This window comes from Phaenicophaeus curvirostris, chromosome 16, assembly GCF_032191515.1.
Source record: "Phaenicophaeus curvirostris isolate KB17595 chromosome 16, BPBGC_Pcur_1.0, whole genome shotgun sequence".
NCBI lineage: Eukaryota > Metazoa > Chordata > Aves > Cuculiformes > Cuculidae > Phaenicophaeus > Phaenicophaeus curvirostris.
The window spans coordinates 5,705,023-5,718,059 of NC_091407.1; the positions used below are offsets into that span (position 1 = coordinate 5,705,023).

At 40.7% G+C, this 13,037-nt stretch overlaps 1 protein-coding gene across 1 annotated transcript in view; it reads right to left on the reverse strand.

Annotated features, from left to right (window-relative positions):
- CARD11 (caspase recruitment domain family member 11) overlaps positions 1-13,037 on the reverse strand; it is a 48,286-nt gene that overhangs the window by 6,924 nt on the left and 28,325 nt on the right. Inside the window, exons 10-21 of the mRNA XM_069870595.1 lie at positions 12,900-12,954; positions 11,931-12,046; positions 10,651-10,754; positions 8,233-8,285; positions 7,443-7,575; positions 6,670-6,871; positions 5,791-5,917; positions 4,440-4,680; positions 3,928-4,024; positions 2,772-2,867; positions 1,699-1,831; positions 988-1,167 (exon numbers count right to left, since the gene is read on the reverse strand). Of these exons, the coding sequence (XP_069726696.1) occupies positions 988-1,167; positions 1,699-1,831; positions 2,772-2,867; positions 3,928-4,024; positions 4,440-4,680; positions 5,791-5,917; positions 6,670-6,871; positions 7,443-7,575; positions 8,233-8,285; positions 10,651-10,754; positions 11,931-12,046; positions 12,900-12,954 (1,537 nt within the window). The remainder of the gene's footprint in view (positions 1-987; positions 1,168-1,698; positions 1,832-2,771; positions 2,868-3,927; positions 4,025-4,439; positions 4,681-5,790; positions 5,918-6,669; positions 6,872-7,442; positions 7,576-8,232; positions 8,286-10,650; positions 10,755-11,930; positions 12,047-12,899; positions 12,955-13,037) is intronic.

Sequence of the window (13,037 nt, forward strand, 5' to 3'; positions counted from 1 at the left end):
ATCTGATCACAGCTGAGCATTTCAGCTATATCCTGCACCAATGCGTCCTTGGGCAATTACTAAAACACTATGAAGGCATTAAATTAAAACAATAAATACAATTCCAGTACTTAATGTTATATAGCTACACTTCAGGGCTGGAGGACGCTGAGAAGTGCTAAAAAAAAAAAACGTCTCTTCAGAACAGGCTCCTAAACTAAGGATTTAATGTTCCAACAGTTGTGTTTAAAGTTTCAAAAAATTTGGCTTTGATTGTAATGTGGGGTACTGGTCCCTTTGTGAATTGCAGCTGTACATCAAAGCTTTTGTTTTATGTTGCAAGACAGGGAATGTTTATGATAATACTTAACTTTTCAGTTTCTCTGTCTGGATAACTGTAAGACTGTGTACTACGTGGTGGGTATTCAATATTAGTGTAAAAATGAAACGTCAGCTGTGTTTAATGCTGCATTGTATACAATCCTGCCCTACAGCAATCACGGTACTGCATATTGCTTTAACAGTAAATACTTAGCATGGATGAAAATCAGTCTTTCGAGTAGATCAAATGCACAATCTTCACAGTCTTGGACAAGATAGAAACCTAAAGTCGCTCTAGGGAAGATATTCCTCATAACGGCAAATACTAGAAACAAATTAATCAAAATTTCACATTGCCTAGATGAGCAGTATGCAAGCAGTATGCAAACAGAAAGAGCACTCGCAGCATTTCAGTCTCTAAGGGGCATCCTAGCAACCACACAGCATACACACGGATAATATTCATAGACACAAAATCTCATAACCATGTGCACTGGCTGTCTCAAAAACATTCAAATATCTCAGATATTCTCAAAAAGCAGGATTTTCAGCTACATATCACTCTGATGTGACTTGAAGTACCTCAAGAAACTATCATATGTGCATGCCCCTACGTGTGCGCGCATATATATGTCCAGATTTCTGACACTGAGGATTAACAGTCATGGTTCTCTTTTATCCCATTACCTGGCTTGCATATGTTGAATTCCAGGGCACCTCCAGAGTTGAGAAGCTTCTGTACCAAGGTCTTGGCAAGCATGGTGGGAGTGAAAAGTACGGGGCGCCTGCGCTCACAGTGGATTGGTCTCACCAAGCTATAAGGGATCAGACTGAGCCTCTTATTGATTTCACTTTCGGAATCCAAATCTGAGTAAAGAACAAGACATTTACCTTCTGGTTTCCTCTCCATCAGAGAAAAAGGAGATACATGAATCAGAAGTAGCATGGCTAGTCATACTGGTCATCCTTTCTCTTTTGCCGGGGTCATTTGTTCTATATGGCTAGTAGTATGATGTCCAACTTAATACTAAATTATTCAAGTGCCTTTTGCTTTCAAGAGATTATTTCATAGCTTAACTGTACACTTCCCTGGAGAATCTTTCTGGTTATTAGCTTGACTTACTTTGACTTAAATGTTTTTAGACAAAGAGCAAGAAAGCACCTAGGAAGAGCTGCAAACCAAACAGGAAGTTTCAGTGCCCTAAACTTCCTCGTGAAGGTCTAGAGCTCAAGGCACTTTTAGTTTTGGTCACAAATGCTGTTCATTTTCGCAGAGTGGGCCACAGAAGTTAGTGATAGGAAAGACTTGTGATATTTTTTCACAGCCATGCTCTTTTTGTAGGTGGTCTTTATATTAGTGCTATATGTGTAAAAGCTATTAGTATTTTATATCCATACCTTCCAGTTTATCAGGCGAGGGCTTCTTTGCTTCAGATGAGGTTCGTGCCAGACCAGAGGGCCAGCCAGTGACGATACGGACTCGCTCATTGCTATTCATACGCTTATATTTGTTTTCAGACCTACTGACAAACTGAAAAGAGAACAAAGAGATTTGACCCTCATTTCATATATTCTTTATTCTCCCATGTTTTCATTACCCAACACTTGTTATCTATGAGGTCTGAATTACCTATGTCTATCAAAGTCTAGGCTCCATGGATCTATTGACGGAATTCTAAGGCTCTTTAAATATCATAGATCTGATCTAGGTCCTTTGTTAATCCCTTTTGAGATTTCTTATTTTGTTCTCTGCTCTAAAGCAGCACATTCTTTTTCTTCACAGAACTCCCTGCTATCACCAGTACAAGCTCCGATGTGTCCATAGCAGCGTAACAGACCCATACTATTTGCACAAATGTATCATGGATTATACCCAAAATTCTGCCTCCTCTTTGCTGTACCAGAGAGTCTTAAAACCTCCTGAATGGCATATTTTTACCCTGAGAAACAGGCTTCATGCTTTCATTCCCCACCCGCCCAACTACTCCTCTATCCAAATATTAACTCCTCCTCCTGTATATTTGCTAACCTTCACAACCATCTTCCTCCACAAGGCTTTTTTTATCTTTCACCCACATGGTTTCTGTCACGCTCAGACTCACAATTAAAGGACTATTTTCTGATGGAACCTCATCTCACAGAGACTTGGGGATTTAGTCTGGCCCAATGGATTTGTCCTTGTGCTTCAAGCAAAACATGTTTCAACCTCTGATGGCAGGCACGTTTGATTCATCAAGCTACATTAGCAATGGAAGGCATGCACTTCAAAATAAATACGCGACATCACAAGAGCAGTTAGAAAACACAAGCCATTCATCTTTCTCATAGAGTAGGTCTCTTTTGATAGGACTAAATTCCAATACAACCTCTATGTCTGAGGTGGAGTTTCTGAGGAGATTAGGATAGCCTGAGAATATCTGCTGCCAGATTCACTGTTTCCAACATTGCACTGAAGATTTGAACTTTATTACCTGTAATATTTGGCCCAAAAGAAAGCTTGCTCTGGATAGACGAGGGCTGGCTTTTGGGTCGTTCTGTGGGAGAGGCTCCTCTGGCTGCAATGTATTCTGGTAAAGAAATAACACAGGAATTTTTCTTTCCCTCCTTTCTTTTGTTGTTTGTTTGTTTGTTTTGAACAACAGCATTTGAGAAACAGAACAAGCAGCTATTTCATATTTCCAATAGAAGGGATAGTGGTTGATTCATATCTATCCCAAATACAATGTTCTAAGCAAACTGTACACATAGCACGGGCTATGCTGAGAAATATCGCTTCTGTTAGTGCACGTCCACGTTGTTTTCTTCACAGGAGTTTGCTCTCATGGCTTATGAAAGAGGTAATTTCTGCACCAAGAAATAGCATGCAAAGCTTTTGCTTTCACTAGCATTTCTGCCAGTGATCTCTGCCCCTTTGATCAGTGGGGACTGGAGTACAGAAGGAATGTGTGACACTTAACCTTGACTGAAAACAAATCCAAGCACTGGCTACAGCATCTCTGCAGATGTTTGAAACATGTATGTCTTGCAAGCTCTAAAAATAATGTATGCTAACTAATACACCAGGAAGTTAGTTTTTAATTATGTAAAGATGAAATTATTTGGTCTAAAGAAAGTAAAATCAAACTGCTTTCGCTGAGGGAAAAGGAGAAATCGGCAGGGCTGTTGTGTGTGAAGACCTGATAAACCTATTTCTCACCATAGTTTGTAGGTTGGAAGAGACAGGTTTGTCTAATATGGGACAGTGATAGCTCTGTGGATTAGATGCTTCTTCACAGAAGGAGAGAAATAATTCTGATTATTAACTCCAGGGACACAGCTTCCTCATGTGGATACGAAAATGCATTAGAGGCTTACGGGCAGAGAAGAATGAAAAGGATTAAGTTAGAGACAGAACAGATAGTCGACTTCTAAAGTGTACTCTGTAATATCTGGAAGGGTTAATAATGTGCTGGAGCTAGGTCTACTGTCAGGGACAATATTATTCAAGACAAACTTAAGGTGCCCATTGCCTGGGACAATCAAAACCTACTTAGATTATAAACAAGACTTTCTATAAAACTAACATAATGAACAACAATTAGCAGTGGAGTAACTGGTGTTATAAAGACCTTGTTTGTAGACACTTACGCGGAGAGCCCGAAGGGTGTTGTACGAGCTTTCCGTCTCATCTCTGCTTCCTCTGTGCATCAGCCGCTGCAGCTTCACCAAAAGGAGTTGCTGGGCTCTGAAAGAAAGGATGGAATCACAGGGATCAAGATATCTCTGAAACTACTTAGAAGAAAGCTGAACTGCAGTGGGTCTGTGTCTGCAGAGAAGATTAAGTAGAAAGAGCAGTGAAGACTGACTAAACCACACAGTTAATGCAGGAACAAAATAATAAGCAGGACTGCAGTGCAGTTAAGGATTAAATAATCTCCATGGCATGTTTTCCCATGATACTTTTTGAGAAACCCACATTATTTTTCCAGGTAACATCTGGACTCCCCTTTTTAAAGCTTTATAACTCATGTTACAGTTTAATATCACCAGGCCTTATCTCAAAAATAAAGACATCTACCTCTCATGGTAGTTTAGCAGCTATTGTTTCCCTGTGTAGAGCATAACTGCTTTTAGTCATGGTCACTCAGTGTTACACTCACCTGCTGTAGCTGGGAATGGTCCCCATTTCCATGTCCTTGTCCATGAAAGGATCAACCCTGGCGCACAGCCACTCACACCTCCCCTGGTACATAGTGTCACGAATATGGACAATCTCATCGCATTTCACTGAGAGAGAACAACAGTCCAGCTGGCTGGAGATGTTGAGGTTCAAGCGGATGTAAAACGAATCCCCCGATGTGATCAGCCCTTCATCCAGCTCTGACAGCAGTTTTCGATAACCTGCAGCAATAGAGGAAGGGGTGAAGTGTGATGGCTACTGTTCAGAACTCAGCGTTGCTGCATTCCTGGGAATCCTCCGGGAGAAGCACACAGCACAGACTTCTGAGGATGCTCTGAGAGAGGGTCTATACTACAGTGCTAGTTACACTACGAAAAGGTTATGGCTCTGCACCTTAAAGACACCAGCAGGGCATTGATTCAGAAATGGCTCGTGCTGCTGGTACCAGAACATGTGAGAATATTCTCAGTGTAACACTACATTTAGGTTAATTCCATTTTCAGTGCTCCACACCTGACCTGAGAAATAGAGAACTTCTCAGCAAAGATGCAGACACAACCGTAGCTCTGTCCTATAAGTACAGCTTGAGTTCTGCCACCGATTTTAATGACAAGATATTCCCTTTATTATTAGCTCTAATTGGCACTCCTACAATCTATAGTGTATTTTATCTGCAGTTAAGTGGTGCTCAAAAAAAATTGCAATAGTCTTTCCTACCTTTGAAAACATCAAAGAAAATCAAAGACATCACTTCCTGTGTGATCTATGCAGCTGAAACTCTCTAACCAGAGAAAAAAAAAACCCTGCAAATTTATATACACCAGTTAAAAATGGATTTTGGAATGTAATTTTTGATCCATACCCTGAAATTATCATTACAGGCCATGAACACTAAAATCAAATTCTGTTCACCACACATGAACTCCAGCTGTTAAAGATAAGATAAAACCACAAAGGTAATAAACAGAGCAACTCCATCAGGTAAATGCTAAATTGACTTCAGCTGGATAAAGATGATTCAGCTCACGACATTGCATTACAGAAAGCTGTACATAAAAATAAGCTCAATGTGTTTTGTGAGTCATGTTGTTATTGGCCCACCACGTAAATTCTTCAGAGTCCTGTAGTGACAAGCATATGGGCTTTTTTTTTGTTCTCAGTCACAAAGCTAAAGGCTGGAGCAGTTACACAGAGTCTCTCTAATTAACACCAGTGGACATGCTTCGGGTTTACACCAATACAAAGGAAATTCTGTTTCTGTCATTCTCATCCAGACTGGTTAATATAATAGACCTGGGGCTATATGAGATGAGAAATACTTTTGGTCTTACCTTCATGATTTGATTTATACTGGAGTGTTACTGGACCACTGCACCTCTGAATTGTCCAGTGAACTTCTTCCTTTGTGCAAGTATCCAAGGGAACACTCTGATTTTCCCCTTTGATGCAGCCCTCCAACTAGGTATGAAAGAAATATTACTCTCCAGTAGAAGTTCAATCTCTGAGTCAATTATGTAATTTTTCCTAAGTGACAATCGTTTTCTGATTAAACAATGCAGACATTTTCCTATCAAGATGCAGATGAAATTCTAATTATTTAATTTATTTTCTCTCGAATTAGGAGTGCTAGCAGTCAACAGAACTGCAACTCTTTGACAATCCCAGGCTTCCTAGTAGTAAGTAGTACAGGAATACCAGTTGTGGTTTTTCCCCTCCTTGGACATTTTAGTAGGAAAATGGTTTGGGGACATTGGCAATGGAGGGAAAACTAAGCAAAGAGCAACTTAGCAGAAGCATCGTTGAACTCCTGCTTATGTAACATGGGGGAGAGCTATGCAGGTTTGCAGCCCTTCTTCCCATTCATATTGGAGCTGGATTGGTTTCTATTCATAAGGTGTCCAGTCCCAGAACAAGCCACTCTAAAGAATGGTTTAGGAGTCATCAAGGCAAGCTAAGTAGCACAAATATCCTTTCAGGCAGGAAAATACTGGGAAGATGAGAGCAAATTGCATTCTAGTCTTTTTAAAGGGGCTGCACTACACTAGAGAACATTAAAGAAAGCATCAGCTGTTCTATTCTCTTCCATATAGAGCTACTGTGAAGTGCAGAAGTGTGTGTGTGCATGTTGGATGACCATAAATGCTGTTCTCCCATATTTTCATAGTCAACAGCAGACATCCAATACTGTTCACTGATTATTTTATGCTCACCAGTAGGATTTGGTGCCCCTCCCGAAGTCCTGCTTTCTCTGCAAGTGATCCTGTCTTGACAGAGCTAATAAAGCTCCCTTTATCGTTACCCCCAACCAGAGTGATTTCTGAATTGAGACTGTCTCCATTTAGTGTCACGCGCTGGATAGTGTGGCAGGAGCTTCTAATGCGACCCACAGATGTGACAGAGGGACGAAAAGGTCTGTATTCATGAAAGAAAGTAACAGTTAGACAGTTATCTCAGCTTTTAACTATCACTCCAGGATTAAATTTGTGCATGATAAATAAGAAATATAAAGAAAGTTTTAGCATTATCAAGCAACAGGATCTAAGGAGTCCAAAATAAATCCTTTTCATTACTGGATAAGTTCTGGAGAAGAGCATCTAGATAGCTTCAAGTGCTCTGAGATGACTGAATGTGGACTACACGCTCAGGTGTGTAATAGTGCCTCACCTAGCAACCTGTGGGAGCAATGTAACAAGATCACAAGGATAAATTTAAGCCCCTAGAACATTTTGTTTTAGAAATCCTAGGGTGATGTTGACTGGTTTACAGGATATGAAAGGGCTCCAAAATAACACGTTATACTGTTGCCAACATAAAGAAGTAAAGACCTGGCACAGTATCATGAGATACTTGTGTCAAAGAACAACTTGTGTCATCAGTCCTGCCACTGGATCTTCAGCAACTAACAGAGAAATGGAGGATCTCTACCACGGTCGCCTTTCCCCTCAGTCTCTGTCTAAGGTAGGCAAACTGGCATCACAAATACCTTTCCAGAGAGAATTTTCTAAATATGGAGTTGACATGCTCAAGCTCACAGGCATCCAGGCCTTCTGACTGATGAGAAGAAGAAGAAGAGTGCACCGAAGGAGCTCCATGTGACTGCCTGTCATGGCTGTCATCTGAAAAGAGTAACAAGAATGAAAATGAGTCCTAGACTGAGTGACAAAGATGGAAAAGGAGAAAATGAATGTTTGATTGATCCCAACCAAAACTGAAGCAGGAAATTCCTGATGCAGAGGCATGATTCGTGTCCACAAGCCATGGCGAGGAATCCCAGTCTTGCTTACTGGATCTACCAGATCACTCTCACAGAACAGCATGTTGGAAGTGACCTCTGGAGACTGTCTAGTCAACCTTCCATTTATTTTTTTTCCGTTTAAATGAAATTGCTTGTTCTTTATTTGTGCCCGCTGCCTCTTCTCCACTCACTGCACAGCACTGAGAAGAATCTGGCTCTGTCTTCTTTACTCTTTACCCTCTCAACTTGATGCTTCCCTCATTTTAAGGATGGAGGTCTCATCAATCTGCAAATCTCAGCCAAGTACCCTCCATCTATTTATCCAACCGAGTCCTTCTCTCACTTACCTTCTGCTTTCTTATTTCCCCACTCGCTGACCCTTCGTTTTCTTGTTATAACGAACTGACTAGAGTTTTTTTCTCAGACTGTGAAACGCATCTTATTTAGACCAGGAGCTGATTATTTGAGAGTCTCTGTAGCTGGTAAAGTAATCACACATCTCATAGTTAAGTTGTATATGTTATTTCCTGTCACTTACCATCTAGCTCCAAAGCATCATATCCAAAGCTGTCATTGTCCTCTTCAACCAAGCTGGAATTAAAAACAAGGCATGAGATGATGGAAGAGAGAGAGGAAGAAAGCTGTTCACTTTCCCATTTTCAGCAGATTTCATTAAGTTCTGAAGGAGGAATGTTTTCTGTGAAAAAGAAAGATGTTGGAGGTGTTGCATCAGGCAATGGTGCAGCTGCAGGAAAATAAGTGAGTAACACACTTGTGGGCCCAGGGAAGAAATCAGAAGATGGCAGGCAGACAGTATGTGTCAGCCAGCACGGGGAGGATGGGAAGCAGGAAGAAGATTCAGAAGGAAGAATTGCTAACAGCACTGGGGGAATGAAGATTTTGCCGAAGACAACGGGGAGCGGCTGACTGATGGTCTCGTTTGTGTGACTTACACCATATCTACTTCAGCACCGAGATAAATGGTTGTAGAGTACTTGCAGCATGGTATTTTTTCCATGATAGATCAAAAATGTCAGAAGCTCAGTGATGGACAGAGTGAGTGCAAGGGAAGTGACTGAGGTGCAGCAGTAAAGGAGTAATTTACCTGCTTGATTTAAAGTCTTTGAAGCATTTTATAACAGCTTAATGGAACCTCGCATGGTTACTCAGATACTTACAGTAACAGAATGGCAAGATGTACCAAGCTTTCACACAGAAACCCTTATGCCACAGCACTGCCCACAGTCCAGCTCCCACTGACACAACCTTTCTGGTTTCCCTGCATAAGCAGGGAAATAATACGTCTTTTCCTACCTATTGAATTATGATCTCACATTTTTTTCACAAAAATCAATATCAGATGAACTCTGAAACCTGCGACTTGGCGTGCAAATAGCAATTATTTTGAATTATGCTCACAAACAAAATAAAAAACCTCAGCAGGCTAATTTTAAAATTATAAACCACAGTGATCTTTGGAGAATGCTCTTGAGTTACTTGACTTTAGTGATTATTATCTCAACAAATTAAGGTCACATTCAGACCTTGCTCCAGGGTACCTTTTCCTTCCACATGTTAGTGGGAAAGAGTATCTAATACGAGGAAGATTTTCAGATTTCAGTACAGCTCAGTCATCCAGTCCCTTAACATATGGAAGAGAATACAGTCAGAGCCGTGGTGAAATTAGGTCCACAAGATGAATAATATCCATGTAATCTTTACTGCATCCTGTAATATACTGCAAATATTTAAATGTTCAAGCTTGCCAAAGGCTTTTCAAGTTAAGCACCTGAAACATTCAAATCATTAACTGATCAACTCCTTCTCTGCACCTTGAATGAATACAATACACTTTCAAAAGAGTCTTGGAAGACAATATAGGGGAATCTAAGGAAGAGTAGAATAAACTCTGCCTAAATCCTCAGCAGCCTAGAAAATTGTGTGGAACTAGCAGATGATGTTTTCAATGGAAAGCTCTCAGGGAAAGCTTTACACAGAGACAGAGAGGCAAAAGCTGCTGTCTGTCAGAGATGAGTTTGCTTTGAAAAGCATTAAAAATCTAAATAACATTCTAATAAAGACTAGGTCTAAAAAAAGTAGATCTAACACAGATCTAAACCCTCCATCCATATTGCTTTCTTCTAAAACAGTTTGCTTGGGCTTTGTTCTTTTCTCCTTCTTCTTGAGACCTTTAGGAAATGTATTTGTATCTCCTGATATTTCTGATAAAAACACAGAGGCTATTGACACCAAAGCAGTATATCCAAGTATTGCATTGCTATAAACCTTTTAGGAAAGGGGTCAGTGCTATGAGGGGACTGTGAGGCAAGCAAAGTCTCTCTCCTTCCAGCCACTGACTTCCTATTCTCCAGCTGACCGACTTCATTCGCAGGGAAGTCCTCAAGGCTGTGACCTGACAGAAGAGGAAGCTGCAGCAGAAGGTGAAGCAGAGGGCAGTGCCTCTCTCTCTCCTCATTGCTTTGCTGAGATACAGAGCCTTGAGCCCAAGAAAAACCACCTCCCTCCTCCACTTCTCCCTCTACCATTCCTCACAGACATTCAAGCAGCTCTGCTCTATTTTGGCAGCTTACAGAGAAGAAGGAGAGAAGGGAAAAGGACAGAGACACGGACACAGGCAGCATGGGGCTGAGAAGCAAAAAGTGAAACCTTATCAGTCTACAAAGGCAAAGTACATTCTGTTTCTTAATGTGTGCATTAAAAAGTGAGTGCTGCAGTGGTACCATTGTGTCATTCATCCCGTCTGAACTGTCAGAGACTCCTGAGTGTTTTGGACAAACTGAGGGATGGAAGACTGCAGCCTTGAGAAGGGCAGCAAGTCAGTCCTGCTGCCTGGTGGAAGCTTTCCAACTGGAGAGAGACACAAGGACATCTAGGGCCCTTTTTACCTCCTCCTTGTGACAACTTCTGGGCATATTTCAGCAGCGTAGCTACCTACCTGCAATGAGGAGCATCCTCTTTGCACCGTCGGACTATTGAATCATTTCCTGGAGGCTCAGGAGTGGTAGACATGATACTGTCGTTGCGATTTCTCAGGGTTTGCTTTTAAGAAACAAAGTGATAGAAAGGTTATCGGTATTAAATGTGCTATCATTTCTAACTCACAGAAGCATTAGCCTGCTAGCTTGCCAGTGGTAGTCTGCACTGTGAAGCACACACAATAGTAAGAAAAATTGATTCGACATGTGCAGAATGCTACACACAAGGGCATTCATATTCATATATTCCAGTATTTTAGTGAGATGCACAGCTTGTGTCCTGGCACGGTACCTTTTCCTGTGACCACACGACTGGCTGATTCACCAAACAATTTTAACTTTACTCTTGATGTGTGGCACAGCTGGCATACAGGAGGAAGAGGATGAAAATTGGAAAGCATATATACTTATATATATAAATAATAGAGGTGAGGAAGAAAAATACAGCTCTACATACATTAAGTTATTAATCTACTGCACTGGGAACTAAACTCTGAATTGTATTAGAGGGAAGACAGTATAAAACATCAAAATATCCAACAGATATTCCAAAGAATATTCCTAACCCAGTTAAGTTTATTACAGGTGGCAGGGAATTCTTCCCTGGCTATTCTTGGGTATAATTTTAATTTCCTGGAGGCAGCATTTTTCATGGTGTTCTAGAAAGATGTTTTGTTCTTTGTTATTAACACTCTGCAAGAGCACTTTCTCTGTCTGCTTGTCCTGCTGTGTCAGTGCTCACATATGTTTAATGGAATATCTACCTTGGGAGATTATGGGGATACAGCAAGCAGGGAAGAAATGGTTTGGCTATGATATGCAGAAATTTCCAGCTGTGATCTGCACCCCTTTTCTCACTTACTGTTACTTATAGACAAGAAAAGCATTAGAGAACTCAAAATCACCCTGAAAGTTTTCTTAAATAAATTGCAAAGCAGCTTTTAAAGAAAATCTCTTCCTTCTAACAATAAATGTGAAATGGCATAAAGAGACAGCAAGAGGTTATAAATACCTTTGAAATATCTTTAAATAAACATAAATCAATTCTGTGACTTTGGACAAGGCTAATAACATGGTTCTAACAAAATGCTGGTAAATGGATTAAGGGAACCTTTGACAAGAGCCTTGAATACGATCACAGTTGGGATGCTAGTGAAGTGTTAGACTGGGTTGCAGAAGCTCTGAGCCACATTAGGGGAGACAGTAGTAGACAGACAAGGGGCATCTGAAGGCTCCTTACAATTTTGCTGACTTCACAGCTGCTGATGGAGTTACTGACGGAAACAGAATTGGAGGAACTTGTATCTGTACGACCATTGCTGGCGTCAGCCCCATCTTCATCCTGTGCTCTGACTGCTGCGCCCACAGATGCCAGGGAAAAATACAGACACCAGAGAAAATTTACAACAGGGTCCAAGAAGCTTCAGATCCCTCGGCAGCCCCAGGTAGCACAGTATCAATGTCTGTGGACTTCTTCCCTTCCTCAGCACTTCTAATTTGTACTAACATTACCTGACACCAAACATACAGTTTAACATGCATTATCTTGCCCCGGGAACCATGTTTTTCATTGTATTTTGTACAACAGTGAACGTGCTGCTGCAAATAACAAATAAAAGGAGTGCTAAGATGGTGTTTGGTTTGAGAACAGTGTTATATGAATAAGAGGAATCAGGAGCAGCTCAAACATGAGGTAACAGCAATGGATTTGGTAACTTGGCAGCTGGCTGATGGGTGGGTCAACGCCTCTCCCCTCAACCTTTGCAATGCTTTAGATTTAAAATTAATTCTTTTTTGCTGAAGGGATGGAATCCGTCACACAATCACTAGATGAAGGACTTTTCAGCTTAAAGGATTTTTTCAACAGTGAAAAGAGAATAGTATAATGACTTTTTAGGACAGGTGTTACACTGATGCCTAATGCCTTTGTAAAATAAACGGAAAATTGAGTAAACAGAGAATTTAGGTAAGCTACAGGATGCAATACTCTGTGTCTGTGGAGGTATCTTTGGATGGAGAGGACATTCAGGTAGAACACGACTACTTTAAATTATGACATTGCTCACTATGAGACAAATTGCCTGTTCTACTGACTTGGACTTAGTTAAGAATTTCCCTGGTTGGCATATTCCTTAAAACAACTTAAAGAGATTAAGTGAATGAGACAAAGCAACAGAAAAGGAATAAGGACATGAGTGCTCTTTCTGACCTTGAAAGTCTGATGTTTTGTTCATGCTGACAGGGGATTTAGCTCTTGGATTTATCTAAAAGAAAGAGGACAAAAATCAGCACAAATGCAGAATATTTGCCATGCTCTGTAAAACCAGACATTTTCACCCCCTTTTTC